Raw genomic sequence first — 20,794 nt, 5'->3', positions numbered from 1 at the left:
GAGAGTCACCTCCGGAATCTTCTTCCCAATCTCCTCTACTATCTGCTCCCAACAGCTAGAAAAGGTCTCCGAGAAGTTAGCATCGTACTCAGCATTTAGGACATCCTGAAAGTCCTGAGATGCCTTATACTCAGCTATCACCTCAGCTCGGGCCCTTTGAGCATCCAGCTCCAGCTTACGAACTTTCTCCTTCTCATCCGCCAACTCCTTCTCTACCTCACGGAAACGAGTGAAGTTGGCCTCGGAAGCCTTGAGGTACCTATCCCTGTCCCTCTCAGCAATAGTTAAGCTGGTCCTCACATCCTTCAAATTGTGAAGGGCAGCCTGGAGATAGGTATTCATCTGCACAAACATATCAAAGTATAGTAAGTAAAAAAAAACAGTTAAAAAAGGAAGAGGCTTACAAAAGCCACGGCCTGAGCACCCAGACGCTCAATCTGCAGGTCATCAGAAGACCCTACGATCTCAGCCCTGTCACGAGGCGTGATCACACTCTGAGACCAAACGGCGGCAGCCTCGGAACTCCCTACCACCGTGTCCCTCCTCTGAAGGCCCCAAGTAACGGTGAAGGGAGAGATATCTTCATCAAGGCTAGGAGGCATCTGGGATAAAAAGGTAGGGACGGCCTCCTGAACCGTGACTGAAGGGCCGTCACCAATCCTAACCCGCTTGTCGCGGTGGGTCTCAACAGCAGAGCCCTTGGCGGCACGGGCCTCCCGCTTCTTGAAGATTGTGTCCAAAGCGGCCCTAGCTGCAGGCAAATACGAGCACGTAAGAAAAATGACAAATAGAGAATGGAGAAAATGGAACAAAAAGGGGAAAGAAATACCCTCGGGACCAAGGTCACTTAGACCTAAACCTTGCAAATTACCCTCTGAAAGAATGAGAGCGCAATGGTGCAAGTTATCGGCAGTAATGGCCTTGATGGCCGCATCCTCATCTATCCCCAATTTTAGGTCTCTTAAAGACCCGTCTATACTTTTTGAGAAGTTGGGCCTGAAAAAATGGTCCCAACCTTCCTCGGAATCCAGAAATACATAAAACCACTCACTCTTCCATGTTGGATACGAGTCGGGATTGGTGCCAGAAATAAAGCAGGAACAAGCCAAGGATCTATGAACTATTTTGACCCATCCTTGGTTCTCAGAAGCATTTACAAATTTAAATAAATAACGAAAGACACAAACATTTGGCTCAAAACCGTGTTTACGAGATTGGGCCATATAACAGTGAATAAAACGCCAAGAGTTGGGTGTGAGTTGGGTCGGACAGACTCGGGCCTCAGCCAAAAGGCGAAAAACAAAAGGATGAGGAGGTAGGCGAAAACCAGCATAGAAGGTTTCGTTATAGACCCGAATGGCCCCAGGTTTTGGGTAGCAGGCCCTATCATTTGGGCCTGGAGCCTCGGCCCTATAAGGGTGAGAAATGCCAAAAAGGCGGGCTATGGTACCTACTTGATCTGGACCAAATCTAGAAGGATAATTATATGCATCTAAGTGTAACATGTTAGGAAAGGTTTGCCCAAATTCGGTTAAAAGATCCCTAAGAGAAATAACTGAGGAATGTACAAGAGATTTTTTACCTCGGCTGGCCCTAGAGGGACGGGCAACAGCTTGGGGGACATGGGAGTGAGATGAATCAGAATCCGCCATGGATGAAGACAAAAACCCAGGAAGCTCTTGAAAGTAAGTAAAGAAGATGAAGATTCAAACAGAATCTTCAAAATAAGCCCAGAAAGCGGCGGAGTAGAAAGCCGGAAATCGCTTGGAGGTGGCGATTCTTGAGAGACTAATTGCAGAGTTGAAGTTTAGAAGTTTTTGTGAAAGTGAAGTGTGAGAAATGAACTCACACTCCACCTCTTATATAGAGGAGCTCAAAGATGCAGAAACGGGCCTGGGCCTAAGAAAAAGGCGGGAAGCCCATAAGATTTGAATTTTGAAAAGGTTTAAATCAAAGGTCATTGAATGAATCAAGGCTCGAACAGCCTCAACAACGCCCAAGATGCATCATCCCTAGCCGTTGTTAGAAGTGTGGCTCCTAGGCGTGGTACAACAACGCCCAGGAAGCATCTGTCCTCAACAACGCCCAGGATGCATCATCCCTAGCCGTTGTTAGAAGTGTGGCTCCTAGGCGTGGTACAACAACGCCCAGGAAGCATCTGTCCTCAACAACACCCAGGATGCATCATCCCTAGCCGTTGTTAGAAGTGTGGCTCCTAGGCGTGGTACAACAATGCCCAGGAAGCATCTGTCCTCAACAACGCCCAGGATGCATCATCCCTAGCCGTTGTTAGAAGTGTGGCTCCTAGGCGTGGTACAACAACGCCCAGGAAGCATCTGTCCTCAACAACGCCCACGATGCATCATCCCTAGCCGTTGTTAGAAGTGTGGCTCCTAGGCGTGGTACAACAACGCCCAGGAAGCATCTGTCCTCAACAACGCCCAGGATGCATCATCCCTAGCCGTTGTTAGAAGTGTGGCTCCTAGGCGTGGTACGACAACGCCCAGGAAGCATCTGTCTCCAACAACGCCCAGGACGCAAGTTTTCTAGACGTTGTTAGAAAACTGTCTCCTAGGCGTGGGTGCACGACGTTTAGGATCTATGAAAGCATCTGTCTCCAACAACGCCCAGGACGCAAGTTTCCTAGACGTTGTTAGGAAACCGTCTCCTAGGCGTGGATCAACAACGCCCAGGAAGCATCAACCTCTAACAACGCCCAGGACGCAAGTTTCCTAGACGTTGTTAGGAAACTGTCTCCTAGGCGTGGATCAACAACGCCTAGGATGTATTGAGCAGCAAAAGTTCTATTTTTCTGATCATTTAATTAGAAATTAGGGAAAATCCCAGAAAATTAGGGAAAAATTCCAGGAAATTAGGGAAAATCCCAGAAAATTAGGGAAAAATCCAGAAAATAAGGGAAAAATCCCGGAAATAAGGGAACAATTCCTGGAAATTAAGATAATTCCTGAATAAAAGGAAAAATTCATTGTAAATGTGTAGGTCGCTCCACACTTTACGGAAAAGCGAAACCCTGTAAGGGAACAAATAGACTTAACTTCTGCAAAACCTAATCAATGTTTCCCAAAAGTTGGGGGGCAAATGATAGGGATAAATAAATTATGATTGTATAATTAAATACTGCATTAATTGTACAAGCTGTGGGCTGCTAGGCCCAATAAAAAGATATATGATACTCAGACCAGAAAGGTTAAGCCTGATGGACCAGATCAGGCCTGATGGAATAAAAAAGGCCCAAAAGCCCTAATTATTAATTAATTTCGTAATTAATTAATAAAGGAAAAATCAGCTATTGAGAAGAATCCCGATAAGGATATAAATCCTTATAGATTAGCCTCAAGGGGACCTAAAAGGATAAGGAATCAGCTTCCTACTTCCTAGGACTCCTAAGTCTATCCTAATTCAGAGGCTTGTCCACCAAGTCTCCTATACCAAGTCCAATTCAAGGACTCCCACATCTATATAAGGGGCCTCACCCCACAAATCAGAACGACGTTTTTGGCTTGATTCTCTAATTCACAGAGATACGTAGGCATCTCGTAAAGGCAGAATTAAGCTACGATACACGAGAGCAGCTATTATAGGCTTTGAGCTCCCGAATCTTAGTAATAAATACAGCAAATAATAACCTTAGTTTTTTATCTATAACAATAATAAACTGTATATATTTTACATAATTTTCATTAAAATTTTGATGTTTTTATGAAATGATTCAAAAAATTATATGGTGTGCAATATTTTATGTAATATTTTTAATTGCAGAACATAAGTGGACACTAGGACTCCACAAAAGAAGACTTCATACAATTTTCTTATGTATGAGTTAAGCAAGTAATATAGTATGTAAAATTTGCAAGATCTTTTATTGTAATAGTGATGTTAGGATAATATGTTTCATAAAATAATATGTTATATGTAATATATTAGTTGCGGAACATATATGGACTGCAATGAAATTATGAAATCCGTAGAACTTGACTATATATGTGTGTGTGTAAGAGTGACTTAAGTTCTGTTGAGTCATCATTTTTTGTGGAGTCATTGAGTCCACACACGTTCAGCAATTAAGATATTACGTAAAATATACAGAACATATTATTTTTTGAATTGTCTTGTATAAACATCACTAATTTAATAATAATTATGCAAAACACATTCAATTTATTAGTAAAAAATTGCAAAACATATTATTCTACAAAAAATATTTAGTTTGCAGAACATACTTCTTTGCATTGGAGAACATACATGTTCTACTTATAAAATATATGAGATTTGCAATTTGAAAAGTGGTGTTTATAAATATTGATTTCCAAAATAATATGTTCTGAAATACTTTACATAATATTTTAATTGCAAAATATTAGTGCACTCTAGGACTAGAAAAAAAAAGATGGACTCTTTAGAAAGTTATATATATATATATATATATATATATATATATAATAGGCATATAAAGTTATGTTAGTGAAATGAAGTTTTATATTGCTTAGTTAAGGAAATACTTCCGATCCAGCTTGAAAGATTTCTAAAAAAAAGAATTGTCTTCAATGTCGGTTCCCATTTTTTTGGAATTAGTGCGCTTATCCTCTAACTGCCAGAATTTGATATTCGACTTAATGTATTTCATTGATGATTACACGGTCAATATAAAATATCTGAAAAAAAATTTAAATTCACCATCAATCATTAGTATAAAGTAGATACATGTGCATGATAAAGTAAACATACTAACAGAAAGAAGTGAGAATGATAATTGGCCCCGGATAAAATAATAATATCAAATATCCCCCCATTATTCTTTGTGTTCACCATGATTTTGATCAACAACTCCTCACCACAACATTATCAAGTTCGATTTCATAGTCTAGCACATCCATGATCAAGTGTATTATCGTGTTTCGTTCAATTAAACCATTTGCAATTATCATCAAAAACTTTAGTCATATGATTTATTCTTTTAGTCATATTTGAAAATAGATATATATTGCGCCTTTTATGGGCACTGCGATGTACTTTTTTTTTTGATGTTGTTGTTGAATATTTGAAACCGCTTTCTCCATCAGAGGGCCTAATAAATCATAAATATCTTGATTTTCTACTGTTATATCTATACCAGGGAACTCCAGTAAAATGTGGTATCTGTCCTAATTCAAAATCCAGCACCAAAGCCGGTATCACTTGCCAAAGTTTTTTGTTGCTCAGAATGTCCCAAAACGGTTTCCGTCAAGCTTGATTGTGACTTTCTTATTTTGAAGGTATTTGTTATATTCATATTTTCCTTATTTGTTTCTTTACCAACTTCTTAAAGCGGTCCGTCTTTATTCATCTATACCAGCTGCCACGCACGACTATCCCGAGGGTGGCTACCCTTGCCCTTGGCAAGCTTCGGGAAATGACACAAAAGTTTGTTATACAATAAGAGATATATGGTGATTGTTATGATTTTATGACATAGATTTAGAGATAACGGTTACCCTTCTCATCAATCTTGTCTCTTCAAATTTTTTTCTTCATCCCCTTAATTTTTGGTGCATTTTCATCCGTTTTCATACAACCATTAACGGTAACATTAATCATACAATATTTTTTAGCAAGAAATCGTAGAAAAGGATGTTTGTAATAGCAATTTATAATTAAGTTGAAAAACTAAAAAATAACTAATTTATTTTATACGATTTCCAGTAAAATATACCTATTGTGTGCTCAAATTCATTTCAAATTTGTGTTATAGGTTTGTGTATGTTTATTGCATAGTGGTTAACTTTCTTGTACGTTAGGCTATTATAAATTAAAAATATTCATTCCCTGGTACATTAATTGTTAACACTATGTATGTGAGTCATTAATTGTTTAGATGTGGAAAGGCAGCCGAATGTGGTTGTCGACTTCCATTAATTGCGTGAACTTTTTATTTTGGGTTAAAATTATGGTACCAATGTTAACTAACAATTAAATCTTGTACTAATACTGATACAATTTAAATAATCATGTTTCCTAGTAATTTGTGTTCACCAGCTAAATTAAATAGCATTGTTGTTAAAAGAATTTTAGTGATTACTTATAAATTTTGAATTAATTTTTTCGTCGATGGGAAAAATGTTTTGTTTGTCGTATTAGTGCAAGGATTTCATTCTTTTATTTTAGATCTGATCAGTTTTTCATTGACCTTGAAAGATATTGCAACTTTGTATATAATATTTTGACTTAAGTGAATACTCTTTAAAATATTTATTTTGGAATGAGGCATTGTATATGACATATATTTTTGAGTTGAAAAAACCCTTGATTGATGACATATAATTTGTAAGCAACTCTTCCACAATAGTACAAAAATAATAAAAAAATGGTACAACCATTGGGCAAGAAAAACACAATGATTTTAGAATATGTAAAATATAGCGCAAAGCATGCATACGAGAGTTTAGGGGTGCCCGTTTTGGGGTTAAATGCAAAACCCTGACACAACCTATTTATTCGATTATCATTGTTCATTTTAGTTAGTATTGTTTTTATAAACCATTGATTAACAAGTAGTTTGGTAATGATTTTAAATTTTGGAAATGTTATATTAAGTGCATAAAAATAACAACCATTGTCATTTTATGACTATTTATTTATAATATCGTCGTTCTTTGCATTCCACAAAGTGCTTAAGAAGAAACATAAGGTTGAGTAAACTGTTTATTGACATAATAACAGGCTTTTGTTTCTTCTCTATTGAAATAATATAAAAGCCAAGTTCACCAAATGACGGTAATAAAGAACAAAAATATAGAAGCATACTCATCCCCAAATCTGGGCAAACAACGTCAACATTAATATAACATCACCATGCACGGTCATCATTTTTACGTTGAACGTCATCCTCGGTCCCTAATCTCATATTAAAATGTTCCATGTCCGTAAATTCTTTATTGGTTCCATGATTTGCTTGCAAATAATAAATATACAAAATCAAACTGAAATACTGATATTTAAAACTGTTATGAAGTAACTAATTAATGTGGCTACTAAATTTACTACATGGTTTAGTGAATGTATTCCATCAAGATTATCGGTCCATGTACATAACTTGCAATTATTCGGAAACAAGGGTCCAAAAAAAAATTTGTCAACTGTTTACGGTTAATATGGGGAAAGATAAATCACTCTAATCAACGTGTTTCCTGAAATGGCTTCTTAAATAGGCCAAATTTGTGAATTATCTAAAAATTTAGTACTCAGACTTGGCGCTATAATGGAAGCAAAAAAGATTAAACCTAAAGAAAGAACACAAATAGGCAGACGATAAAAGTTTTATTGTTCTTGAGGATACAAATTATAGCATACGTTTAGGTTATGGCCAATATATTTTATATAATACTGTTTATATGTCCTAGTTAGACCCTCGAAATCTCTGTATTTGGGATTACCAATTCAAGATATATTCTAAAAAATCTCCACCTTTACTTGAATTCTCTCGCTAAAAACAAAATATACGAGATGTACTATAATAATTCCAGATGTATTATAAAAAAATTCATTTTTCGGATTTTGCCCTAAATGGGAAATCAACAACTCCGAACATTTAGCAATTTCAAAAAATGTTGAAACTTGCTATGTGAAACCAGCTTGGTGAAAATATAATTTATATTATCAACAGTACCCACTTTAATCGTCTTGATTCCCTTCTCACTTCTTAGAAAATGATATCTTATGTCTATGTGCTTAGTCTGCTCATTATGGACTTGGTCCTCTGATAAAAAGATTGCTCTAAGACTATCACAATATACCGTAACCTGATCATGATGTAGACCCCAATCACTGACCAAATCTTTCAACCGAATTCCTTCTTTTGCGGGTTCTGTTAATGCCGTGTACTGTGCTTCTGTAGTAGACAAAGTCACATTGGGTTGCAGAGTAGCTTTCCAACTGACAATGGAATCGCCTAGAGTGAAAGCATAACTAGTAATAGATCTTCTACCGCCATAAAATATTTTTGGTGCATTTTCATCCGTTTTCGTACAATCATTAAGGGTAACATTAATCCTACAATATTTTTAAAAAGAAATCGCAGATAAGGATGTTTGTAGTAGTAGTTCATAATTAAGTTAAAAAACTAAAAAATACTAATTCAATTTATACCATTTCCACTAAAATATACCTATTGTATGCTCAAATTCATTTCAATTTTTTTATATAAGTTTGTGTGTGTTTATTGAATAGTGGTTACCATCCTCATACTTTAGGCTATTATAAATTAAAAATATACATTCCTTAGTAAATTAGATATATCAAGCTTCCTACTACAAAACTCTGGACATGTACTCCTTCTCCTCAGCACAACAGACTTAGGTGCTAAGAAATAAATAGTTGTACATTTGTAGCACTAGGAATATCTATGGGTTTACTGTAGATATGCCAAACCTTGAAAAAATCCTCTAAATGTATCCGTTCCGTGACAAGAAGAGTTTCATTTTGCTTATATCCATATAAATCTCCATTCCCAGAATTTTCCGAGCCGTGCCCAAATCGTTTATTTAAACTCAGCACTAAAGAGACCCTTTAACTTCTGAATATTAGAATTGTTCTCTGATGCTATGAACAAATCATATACATGCAGGACCAGATAAACAAAGAACCATTTTATGTCTTACTATAATAAATACTTTAATAATATTGACATAACAACATCTTTATGTTTATTCTGTACTGAAATAATATAGAAAAGCTAAGTTCACTAATTGACGATAATAGATAACGAAAAAATTGAAGCACATTCATCCCAAAATATGGGCGGACAACGACAACATTAATATAGGATCACTATGCATGGTCATCATTTTTTGCGTTGAGCATCATCATTGCTCCCAGACTCCATGCTCAAAATATTCCATGTCTGTAAATTCTTGATTCGTTCTTGGATTTCCTGCAAACAATAAATATACATAAATTAAACTGAAATACCGACACTTAAAACCGTTATAAAGTAACTAATTACTGTGGATACTAAATTTAGAACACGGTTTATTGAATTAATTACATCAAGATTAGCAGCCCGTGCATATAATTTAATTGCTATTATTCGGGAAAAAGATTTCAAAAATAATTTATCAAGTATAAAGGGTTATATCAAGTATAACTGGTACAAGAACAACATCACTCTGCTACATGCACATTGTACACCTTACCAATGCAAAGTATTTGACTACAGAAGATCTAAATGCTTATAATCATGTTTATAAAAATTTATGATTAAATCCAGAATATATATTTCTTATATATCGAAGGCATTCAAGTTGGTGAAGAACATCCCCACTAAACAATTATTTTAGACTACATATGCCCTTGTATATCATGAAACGGCCGTTTCACAAATAGATCAATCTAACTAAGGTTTTTATGAGTGGAGCCATAATGTTTGGTCTTTGCCAATATAGCTCTGAGATTGAGTTACATCTCTTCAGTTAATTTGTAGTTGTAATTTTTGTGTTTATTCAGGTATCACTTGTTCCAAAATAATATACAGACCTATATATATAACCAAATCGACATTGACACAGAAAAAGAAGAAGAAAAGAAACTAACTAATTATAGCCTGCTGCTGATTTTTATCAGGAAGTTTTGTATCTCGGATACTAAAGACTCTCTCTAGAGTATAAACATCTTTCATCACCACTTCATTAAGCACAAACAACTCGTTATGATGAAGAACCTGTCACATTAGGTATATACGTTCTCATACACATATAGCTTTGATAAAGTTAAGTGTGAAGAGTCTATGTTTTGTGAAAAAGAGAGGAGATATAATTGCCTAGAGCTAGGCTGTAAGAAGGTGTGTACCTTATCCTGAAGAGTACTTTGCCACCGAGTAGGTGCAGGAACTTGTGGAGGCTGAAACGAACTCGATGCTGAAGCATTTGAGTTCTGTTGCAACAATGATGGCTTGTTCATCGTCGATATCGACGAGTTGAACATTCTCACTGGAGGGTGTGCCCAGGGTGATTCCAACCCCCCAAACTCTGTGTTCACTCCCATGTTTAATGGGATTCCATGGACACTCGAATGCATCAATATGCTACCCATGGCTTCTCTCAGTTGCTGGCATTGAGAATGGCGCGTTAAATTATAAGTACTGTGCACTGTGTTTCCGTGAAGATATATACACATTGATATATATACAGTACGTTTACCTTGATTTCCTCTTGTAGTAAATGCTCTCTGATCCTCACCTGTGCCAGATACTGCACTGTCTCCCCCAGCGTTGTGGCCATATCTGCCTGCTTAAAACTAGAGAATGTGTTATAACATTTCTTTCATGTCTATACATAATCTTGTTGGTGGGAACACAATTTTACTAGAATTTCACTCAAATCAAATAAATAATCTGATTATTTCTTTACCTGTATAATATATATCAATTTTTTCTTGTAAAACCACCTTCTTCCATTCTTAATACTAATTTATTTATCTATATTAACTACTAATTAGTAACACCGAAACTATTTCCAAAGACCGGACCTTTTGGCTGCCCGGAACTAGCTCATGCAATTCCATCAACTTGTCGTTGATACTATAGCTGCTCTTCTGCAACAACATACAAGTTAGTCAAACAATAATCTAAACATTAAGAATTTATTATTATCAAAACAAATTGAATCGTAAACAAATAATACCCTTCCCGGATGAGTGTGAAATTCAAAAGCTTCTGATGTGGGGGCACCTCTTCTCATAACCTGATAAATTCATTTAAGATAAAATAGGCGTTTTAGTTTATGGGTAGCCTATAAATGAATAATCTCGTTAAATTAATAGATTAATTTTGATCGTCTTCATCATTTACCTACCAAATTGAAACAATTTATAAAATAATTTATTCTAGCCTATAAATTATTAAGCAAATGAAATAATATATCTATGATTTTCCAAATAACACACTACAAGAAAACAAGGGTAAATTTGACCGGATAAATATGACTGCGGCTAAATTTGACCGACGCTGGTCATATTTATGGTCAACTTACATATATAATTGGTCATACTTAAATTTGACTGCCGGCGGTCAAATTTAATGTCAACCAGCATTCTAAACCTGGTCAAGAATTAAATATGACCGATGAAAGTCAATTTTATTATCGGTCACATTTAATCGGTCATATTTAGTTTTTAACATTGCCAAAAATTGGAGGGAAATTTCCCGCCATGGCGGCCAAAATTGAGCGGAACAAATATGACCGAGGTCGGTCATATTTATGCTTGGCCATAAAAAAAATGGCGCCAAAATTCCCGCCAAAACTAAGAGAAATTATCAGGAACCAAATTTGACTGAAGTCGGTCATAACTAAGTTTGACTGTCATCGGTCAATTTTGTTATTAACTATTTTTTAGACAAATTTTAATAATTTATTAAATTTGACTGCCTTACCGTTGCTTTGGTCGTATTTATAAATATGACCGACTGCGGTCATATTTATAATTATGACCGCCCTCGGTCAAATTTACCCGTTTTAGATCTGATACCTTCTGCTTCTTTTCTAAACTTTCCTTTCTTTACTAAACTTTCTCCTCTCATTTTGCCTTCTTCTTCCACCATAACTCCACCCTTTGTACACCATAACTCCACCCTTTGTCCTCATTTTTCATGAGATCTAATTAATCATCAAGTAAGTTTCATTCCTTAACTTTTGCATTTAATTAATTTTAGTTTCTTAACATAGTATGGAGCTATTATTTGGTTGTACACATGTGTATGTATTTTTGGGGATTCCTAATTTATTGATGAAATTAGTGTTATTATTAGCTGTGAACCATGATTATAGTTAATTGAACTTTTATGGTGAGTATTAATGTAAATTATAATGGTAGCCAATTTATCGATTTGTTTAATATAAATTGATTATTTATGATCTATTTATATTTATGTTAATTTGCATTTAACTCACATCACGTATGTATAATTTGTAGATGACATCTGATCGTAGTTGGGTTGGTCATAATCGGTACAACGATTTGAAGTATTTAACAGAAGAGTACAAAAATGGCGTGGATGATTTTATTAAATTTGCATGTGATCATCTTGATCCTAGAGATGGAGGGCTAATAAGATGTCCATGTAACGATTGTGTAAATAAGTACTTCAAGGATCCTAGTGCGGTGAAAGTTGATTTATACCTTAATGGTATTATGGAATGGTATACTAGATGGGATTTGCATGGGGAAAGGGATATGCCTCGAGGTGATACCAATACAAGTTCTCATAATATTCATTATAATGATGAGGATATGTATGATGCTCGTGATATGCTAAGAGATTTTGCAGATGCAAATCGACATTTTGAGAATTTTGTGGAAGAACCAAATGCAAAAGCAAAAGAATTTTACGAGATGGTGGAGAATGCTTCTGAGCCAATATATCCAAACAATCCGAATTTCACAAAATTGTCATTTGTTAACAAGCTACTTCATTGGAAACACAAGCATAATTGTACTAATAGTGGCTTTGATGAGTTGATTCACCTTATTGGATCGGTATTGCCCGTTGATCATAAATTGCCTCGGAACTACTATGACGTGCGAAAGATGATAAGAGGATTGCATATGGAATATGAAAAAATTGATGCTTGCGAGAATGATTGCATGTTGTTTTACAAAGAAAATAGAAACAAGACACATTGTGATATATGCACTACAAGTCGATACAAGGAGCAAAAGGATCCAAAGAAAAATAAAATCCCACGAAAGATCTTGCGATACTTTCCTCTTACCCAAAGGTTGCAGCGTTTATTCATGAATAAGAAGACTGCAGAAGATATGAGGTGGCACCACAATAGGGTCAAAGTTGATGGTCAATTATGTCATCCGGCGGATGGAGATGAGTGGAAACAATTTGATCGTAGATTTCCAAACTTTTCAAAAGAGATTCGGAATGTCAGACTTGGCCTCTCTAGTGATGGATTTGACCCTTTCCGTGATTCACACGCTAGGGAATATACTGTTTGGCCTGTGGTTGTAGTAGTTTACAACCTTCCTCCATCTATGTGCACGAAAGCTCCCTACATGTTTATGCCTCTTCTGATTCCTGGGCCGAATGATCCAACAAAAGATCTTCATGTTTACCTCCGACCATTGATTGATGAATTGAAAATATTATGGCGCACCGGAGCAGAAACTTATGATAGGTTTTCTTGTACAAATTTTATGATGAAGGCGGCATTAATGTGGACAATCAGTGACTTTCCTGCACTTGGAATGCTTAGTGGGTGGTCCACAAAGGGGAAGTTGGCATGTCATATTTGTATGGGACAAGTAAAAGCCAATCAACTAAAGCATGGTGGTAAGCCTAGTTTTTATGGAACTGCTCGATATTTCTTAGAACCGGATGACCCGTTGAGAAGGTTTACAAAGTTTGGAAGAACTGAAGCACATTCAGTTACATATCGTTATCCAGGATCACTAGTAAGGAGTCTTTGTGAGGATATGCAGTTTCCTCCTTCAGGAAAGACATCTTGGAGAAAACCGAGGGACTATGGTATGACACATAATTGGACTCACTTTTCTCCATTTTTTGAGCTTCCATATTGGGAGACACTCACTCTTCGTCACAACATTGATGTCATGCATACCGAAAAAAATGTTTTTGAGAACATATTTTTTACAATGATTGGTGACACTAAGAAAACGAAAGACAATAGAAAAGCAAGAGAAGATTGTAAAGAACTAGGTGTGCATCGTGAATTGTGGATTCAAGATGATGGTACAATGCCAAATGCCCCATATGTGCTTTCCAGGGATCAACTTCTTAAGTTGTTTAGATGGATTTACACACTTCAGCTTCCTGATGGGTACGCCTCTAATATATCCAGGTGTGTTAATTTTGAAACAAAATCTATTCACGGAATGAAGTCGCATGATTGTCATATTTTTATGCAAAAATTGTTGCCTATGATTTGTCGTGACTTACTACCTAGGCATGTAGCGGATGTTCTTATTGAGTTATCTAACTTCTTCCAAGATTTATGTTCTTCTACTCTAAAGTACGGTGATTTGGAAAAAATGGAGAAGGACATAGCGAGAATCATGTCAAAACTTGATGTCATGTACACTCCAAGTTTTTTTGATCCGATGGAGCATTTGCCACTACATTTGGCTACAGAGTGTAAATTGGGTGGCCCGTGTAATTTTCGATGGATGTATTTTGTTGAAAGATATTTGCACATTTTGAAGTTGAAAGTTAGAAACAAAGCTCGAGTCGAGGGTTCAATAGCCGAACGATATATTGAGGAGGAGGGTGTACACTTTTGCTCATTATACTTTGATTCTAAAATTGCAACCATGCATAATCGACTTCGTCGAAATGAGGCACCCCGACAATCTCATGATCCCAATTTGTTGGAAGTTTACACATATCCAACGCTACCCGGTCTACGGAATAGAGATAGAATCTTGAGTGATGATGAACATAGACTTGTAACGTACTATGTTCTTATCAACTCACCCGAGGTTGGAAAATATTTGCGGTAAGATATTTATTTTGACCATCTTTATACAATCATGATAACTTTCTTATTCAATTTACTAATCTAATTTAATGTTTAGTGGATTTCATAGGTTGGTGCAAAAACAATACCCGCACTACAATGATGCCGAAAAAGATCAATTTCAAAAAGATAATTTTTTGGACTGGCTCGAAAGAAGGGTAAATTTTAAATATATAAATGTGTGTATATTTTTATGTACTTGTGTAATTTTTGTTATGTACAATATTTTAGGTACAAGATGATGGAGAGCTCAAGGACAAATTTATAGATTTAATAAGAGGTCCTATTTATAAAGTTGAATCTTATAAAACATGCAAGTGCAATGGTTATAAATTTGCTTGTGCAAATTCTAATGAGCTCACATCATCAAATTCCGGTGTAGTTGTAATTGGTGAGAAATTTTATATAATCATAAAATTTAGGTTGAATTTGGTCTTCATTATGTATAAATCCAATTTTGACACATTTTAAATTGTAGGGACTTCTTACAAAGAAAGTCATGGAAATAATTACGGGAGACTACAAGAAGTTCTAAAGCTTCGATATCGCAATGGGCATGAAATTGTCGTCTTCAAATGTCATTGGTTTGATCATACAAGACATGTCAAAATTGATAGAAATCGGATGACAACCGTAGATGTTAAATCGAAGCTAAATGCCGAAGATGTGTTTGTGTTGGCTAGCCAAGCTCATCAAGTATATTATGCCCCAAATATTGCAAATCCAAAGTCATCATGGTATACTATCCTAACAACAAAGAGCCGGCAAGTCGATGAAAGCGTGACATCTAGAGAAGAAAATATATTCAATGATGATGCTTTTCAAAATGAAGAATCAAATGCTTCATCTTCACATGTGGAAAGAGTGGTCGTTGATGATCCGATAAATTTCTTTATTGACTTGACAATGTTTGAAAATAATCATTTCGTGGATGACTATGAAGAAGAACAAAATGCGAGAAATAAAGAAAATCAAAATGAAGACATGAACATTGATGATGGAAGTGATAACGATGATTTGACATAGTTCAATTGTTTTCTAGTTAATTTGTACCAATGCGGATATTAGTAGGACATTTTTCATGAATTTTAATACATTCCGTAAATTTGATATTTACTTATTTTAATTAAATTTACTATATTTCATGATTTTTATTCATATTTAGAACTTTGTAATGTTTAAATTGTATTATTTTGGAAACAGGAAAAATTGGGCAGTAGCTACTGGAAGTTAAACTGAAGCCTCAAATTATATGACCGGGTTCGGTCAAAATTAAATGACACGGGAAAAATTCACTCGACGCGGTCATATTAAGCCTGTATATAAATTTTTTTTATAACATTTTGTTGACTTCACCATCCATTATCTCCCTAAACAGCGCCGCACAGAAATACTAGGGTTTTATCTCTCAGACTTCAAATTCTCCAAAAACTTAGCCAACGAAGCCAAAAAGCTCATTCAAATGAAGCGAAACTTAGCAATCACGGTGGTAATGTTTTGAGAAACTATTATCCATTTAGGGTTTTGTATATTTTGGGTATTTTGGTGATTAACATTTGATTACGGTTGTCTATTCTCCTTTTTGGATAATTATTTTGTTCTATTGATGATTTAATTGTGTTTCTTTGATATTTTCATCACTTTTGTATGTGTGGGTTTAAAGTTTGAATCTCTATTTTCCACCCTTAAATCTGTATTTTCTGTTAATGTTTGTGTTATCTTATTATGTTTGGTTATAAACAAACTAAAATTTAGTCTTTTTTATCAGCTGTTATGTAGATACTAAGCAGTACTCTGTCTCTTTTCTTAATTTGAGCTTAAGATTGAATTTATGTATTTGTGTCTAATTTTTTTTATCTTAACATGTTCTATAAATTAGTTTTGATATTTGTTGTTTTTTTTTAATATATCCAGGTTGGTAGGTGTAGTTTTTTGTTGATTCTGTTTGTGATTCTTATGGCGTTGGGGTCTAGTAGCAGCTGGAATGGTGGTAGTAGAGGGGGAAGAGGTGGACGGGGAAGAGGTGGACGCGGAAGAGGGGGAGGTGGACAGGGAAGAGGTGGACAGGGAAGGGGTGGAAAGGGAAGGGGTACTGGTAGAGGGAATGGCAGTGGAACGGAAAATGAAGGAGATAGGGAGGAAGGTGGCGATAATGATGGCAATGATGAGGAGAATGGTGATGAAGGACAGGAAAGTCGTATTGTACCGCATATAACATTCCAGAGAGCTAAACGTAGCTGCTGTGTTGGTGACTACAATAAGAGACCCGCCACAGATGCGGATAGGCAGATTGTCCATTTTATCGAAGGAAGAAAGTAATTTCTATTTCCTACTACATATTGCTTATACATATATACGGGTTTGATACAAGTGTAGTACTGTGTGTATACAATTGAATGTGCACAAACTTATACCTTTACCTGCTTGATTATTAAGATTAATCTGTTCCTTATGATGCATACTAGTGTATAAATTACATGTCTAATAGCATAAGACTATTTTATCCTAGTATGTTATATATACTATAAAAAAATCTGACTGTAACTAATAATTGTAGTATCAAGGAGGCTAAGAAAAAAAAGACCTTGAGCTACATAATTAAAGTAAATTGGGATGAATATACACATCAATCAAAGGGAGCAGAACGTGAAGCCTTCTATGACCGTTGTATTAAGGAATTTAAGGTATTTTTAATTTTCATGCCTTTTATTTTTTCATATTAATTATACGCAGTTGTTTACCTTTTTAATTTTATACTTGTACGTGTATCTCGTTTGGTAGAAGTACTATGCTTATCCAGAAGGAGTTGAAGAAGAGGGGGATAGAGCGGTAAAAGAGTATTTGAAGAAAAATTGGAAGAGCCTTCCCTATCAGGAGAAGACCAGGGCAGAGCGGGATGCTAATGACGCGAGAAATGGAGGATCGACCACGGCTACTCGACGTTCTTTCAGACCACATTACTTCAGCCCGCGGACTTGGGACAGCCTCAATGAGTACTGGGATTCTGACCTGTTTAAGAAGAGGTCTATCAAATCCAAGAACGCTCGAGCACAGCTGGAACATCAACATTATAGCGGGGCAATGCCTTTTGACGAGAGACGTGAGGTATACGAATTTTAGTGAGTAATAATTTTTGTCTAGTTCTTTATTTTGATTACTCAGATTCAAGTACCTTAATCTTTACGCTCATTAGACATTATAAGATGTCTAATTTATAAAATGATTTGTAAGTAAACCATTTGTAAGTAAATTGATGTTTTTAATTACAGAGGCTTGAAGAGGAAAAACAAGCACCTATTTCTGATATGGAGTTTATGGACCACGTATACCACTTTGATAATCCGGCTACTATAAAGTTGAAGGTATACATACACATAATTCAAGTAGCATTACATTTATATGATCATACATTTACATTCATTTTGGAGAATGTTTTGATATCAATAACGTCCCTGTAAAAATTAAAAGAGAATTTTGTGCAACATATCTATTCATAGGTTTATTGTTATTGTTCTGCACTCTCAAATTCAAATCATCAAACATGATTAAAAAGTAAATGCCGTGCAGTATATATATAATTATAGTTAGTTTAAATTCTTTGTTCTTGTTACTTAACAATTTTCAGCTTGATTGTGTAAATTTGGACTTATGTCTTTTACATGTTGCAGGAAGATATGGAAAGGGTGCGGGCTTCACAATCCATACCGGAAGAGATGACTTTGGATCCACCTCCATCACCAGCTAGTTTGAAGAAGATACATCGGAAAAATGAATTGAGCCTAACAATCCTAGCGAGGCCCCCGAAAAAGGGAATATCTGTCCTTCATCCTCGACATCCGGTAGCTGAAATTATAGGAGGCTACAAGGCAGCGGAACTGACTAGCTTCCAAAGTACACAGAATTCTCGTTCCTCTTCCCAGCCAATTTCTGATGATAATCTGGATTTGATAGTCAGGGTTTCTGGTGAGATACACCTAATGGTTCATTCCCTGGAGATGACGGAGGTGCCACGTGCATTACTAAATGATCGAATGCAAAGCTTGGCCACTGCAGCATTCCCGAACCGAGATGACCCGAAGCAGCAGGAGTTATGGACTGAATATATGCGGCTTGGGACGGCCTTTGTTGTTGATGCCATGGCATTGAACAAAAAAGTCATTTTGGAGGTACCTTTCTTATCTTAGTTCATATAATTTTCTACGACATCTTTATTTCAGTTACAGTAATACACATTACCTAAACTATAGAGATAAATTTGATTCTATAGTTATATTATATTTTCTTCAAAACTATTATTCAAAAACAAATATGGAGCCAAAAGTGCCTGTGTACTATGAACATTTTATAACAATAAAGTACATATAGTAAGGAAATTGCTTCCTTGAAAAGCAAGTGAAGTGAATCTATTCATATTTTTCTATAAATAGTCAATAAAGTTATAAAGTCAACTGTGGTTAAATTATTTGAATAAAGTTGGTAAAAAAAGAAAAAGAGACCAGAATATGCAAAACCATATAAAGGGAAGGAAATTTCCATGAATTTACAAGTGCTAGCTAGTTCCCACTTAGGTTTTATGCAAGAAGATATTATTTCTAACAAAGGGGATAGTTTGAGTTAAATTATTGAGGAAGTGAACCAAATTTTAGCTACAATATTTGGCTTCACAACAACAAGAAAATCTAAAGGTCGGTTGGAGAAAATTGACAAAAAAATAGTAGTGTATTAATTTTTTACAAGTTTAGGCAGGGGTGTTTTGAATTTCAAGTATGTTTGTAGATAAAAATTGTCCTAAAATAACTGTAGTCTACATAATTATTTGATTGCATTAAAGCAGGAGCTTCTTGTCAAATAGCTCAACTTGGCCTTTTCTTCAAGAGTGGTTCAGACAGTAGGGAATGACAGATGAGTTGAATGGTAACACAAACACAATGCCTATGAAATGTATAGGCAGCCATTTTTAAAAGCTTAGATTTAAACAATAATTATATGTGAAGAGATAAGGTTTTGGAAATAAGAATATGATGACATTGATTTGTGATGCCTGAAATTTCTGGTACTCGTGTACAATTATTCAGGATTATCGTTATAATTCTGGGCTGATGGAAGGGTTTCACAGTTTGGAAATTATAGCTTTTTTACCTGTGTCTCTAAACTTGTGTATGCTGGAATTTATGTGTGACACACCTGGAATGTATGTTTTATAATTGTAATGGTGCCTGAATTTGTAAGATAATAATCAACCACACCTTGTGCATGTTTTTGTTACGTGGTTTAAAAGTAATATCACTTAGTTAGTAGGAAGCATAAAAATAACAAATATAAATTTATTTGGTCCATGAACCACTACCTATAACTAAGTTTCTATTACAGACTTTTGAAAGTTATTGCAGGTGATAATATAGCCTGTGTTAATAATATTACTAAGTTTTTCTAAATCCTCAGCTGAGTAAAGACACCTTTGTTGGCAGTATACAAATTTTGTGATAATGTAAGCTAATTTCTTTTATGTTGTGTTCTTATATAATGTATACCATGTATTGCAGGGTACTAGAATTGAAAAGGCTCCTTTGTATGACAACCACTTCCAAGACAACGATGAAGATGATGAAGATCAAGATGCTGAGAATTACTCCCTCCATTAGCGTAACACTCCCAGCTCTAACTAGTACTCTAACTAGTACAAGTAGGTTGACTTTGCCGTCGAATGAACTTCAAATATCTACTAATATCATCTGTTAGATAATTATTTTGGGATATAACAACTAATTTCTCCTTGGTAGCTAACTTTTTGGGACAAAAACTTATGTGATATGTCTCCTTTTGGGTTAACTTTTTGGGATTGAACAATCAATCTCCCAGCCTAGCTTAACTTGTTGAGCTATTAGATGTCAAACATTTGACAATATATTGGCATGTATAACCTTTTGGATGTTTTAAGGAAGTTATTCGGATGGCACAATTTAAACTTATCTTTATATTGTTTGAGTTTTTGTTTATTTTTGGAGATTGTGGATGGGATATACAGGTTATGGATATACTGGTTCACAGGGCCGGTTTTTTTTTAAATAATTGTATGTTAAATCTGTCCGCTTTTCGTCACATTTAACATACCAATATCTCATACAATAATTATATCTGACTAATATTAGTCACATTTGCTCTTTAAATTTGATCAAAATCAGTCATTTTTATAAATTCGACTAACACAAACGGAGTCATATTTACAATTTTGACCAAAAAATAACCTAGTCAAATTTATA

At 35.3% G+C, this 20,794-nt stretch overlaps 3 protein-coding genes across 3 annotated transcripts; 2 read left to right on the top strand and 1 right to left on the bottom strand.

Moving 5' to 3' along the window:
- Positions 1–8,747: 8,747 nt before the first annotated feature.
- On the bottom strand, positions 8,748–10,769 carry LOC141706006 (uncharacterized). The gene is made up of 5 exons (XM_074508853.1): positions 10,674–10,769; positions 10,519–10,584; positions 10,191–10,277; positions 9,841–10,098; positions 8,748–8,926 (listed from the first exon to the last, which is right to left on the bottom strand). The coding sequence occupies exons 1-5, from the start codon at positions 10,728–10,730 to the stop codon at positions 8,837–8,839; spliced, it is 558 nt and encodes a 185-aa protein (XP_074364954.1). The 5' UTR covers positions 10,731–10,769; the 3' UTR covers positions 8,748–8,836.
- A 1,192-nt stretch (positions 10,770–11,961) lies between these two features.
- LOC141691094 (uncharacterized) lies at positions 11,962–15,560 on the top strand. The gene is made up of 4 exons (XM_074495838.1): positions 11,962–14,513; positions 14,605–14,692; positions 14,766–14,925; positions 15,013–15,560. Exons 1-4 carry the CDS (start codon positions 11,962–11,964, stop codon positions 15,558–15,560), a joined length of 3,348 nt encoding a protein of 1,115 aa, XP_074351939.1.
- Positions 15,561–16,638: 1,078 nt separating this feature from the next.
- Positions 16,639–20,487, top strand: LOC141691087 (uncharacterized). Its single transcript, XM_074495831.1, has 7 exons — positions 16,639–16,710; positions 16,758–16,849; positions 17,092–17,218; positions 17,316–17,639; positions 17,804–17,896; positions 18,203–18,700; positions 20,078–20,487. The coding sequence occupies exons 1-7, from the start codon at positions 16,639–16,641 to the stop codon at positions 20,174–20,176; spliced, it is 1,305 nt and encodes a 434-aa protein (XP_074351932.1). The 3' UTR covers positions 20,177–20,487.
- The last annotated feature ends 307 nt before the right edge of the window (positions 20,488–20,794 follow it).

This window comes from Apium graveolens, chromosome 2, assembly GCF_009905375.1.
Source record: "Apium graveolens cultivar Ventura chromosome 2, ASM990537v1, whole genome shotgun sequence".
Lineage (NCBI taxonomy): Eukaryota > Viridiplantae > Streptophyta > Magnoliopsida > Apiales > Apiaceae > Apium > Apium graveolens.
Note: the sequence above shows the minus strand (reverse complement) of the source record. Positions and strands in the feature narration are given on the sequence as shown.

Coding starts and splice junctions, on each gene's coding strand:
- LOC141706006 (XM_074508853.1), bottom strand. CDS start 10,730: ATGAGAAGAGGTGCCCCCACATCAGAAGCTTTTGAATTTCACACTCAT. Junction 10,585..10,673: donor TTCACACTCATCCGGGAAGG/GTATTATTTGTT, acceptor ATGTTGTTGCAG/AAGAGCAGCTATAGTATCAA. Junction 10,099..10,190: donor TACTACAAGAGGAAATCAAG/GTAAACGTACTG, acceptor TCTCAATGCCAG/CAACTGAGAGAAGCCATGGG.
- LOC141691094 (XM_074495838.1), top strand. CDS start 11,962: ATGACATCTGATCGTAGTTGGGTTGGTCATAATCGGTACAACGATTTG. Junction 14,514..14,604: donor GAGGTTGGAAAATATTTGCG/GTAAGATATTTA, acceptor TGGATTTCATAG/GTTGGTGCAAAAACAATACC. Junction 14,693..14,765: donor TGGACTGGCTCGAAAGAAGG/GTAAATTTTAAA, acceptor ACAATATTTTAG/GTACAAGATGATGGAGAGCT.
- LOC141691087 (XM_074495831.1), top strand. CDS start 16,639: ATGGCAGTGGAACGGAAAATGAAGGAGATAGGGAGGAAGGTGGCGATA. Junction 17,219..17,315: donor GTTGTATTAAGGAATTTAAG/GTATTTTTAATT, acceptor CTCGTTTGGTAG/AAGTACTATGCTTATCCAGA. Junction 18,701..20,077: donor ACAAAAAAGTCATTTTGGAG/GTACCTTTCTTA, acceptor CATGTATTGCAG/GGTACTAGAATTGAAAAGGC.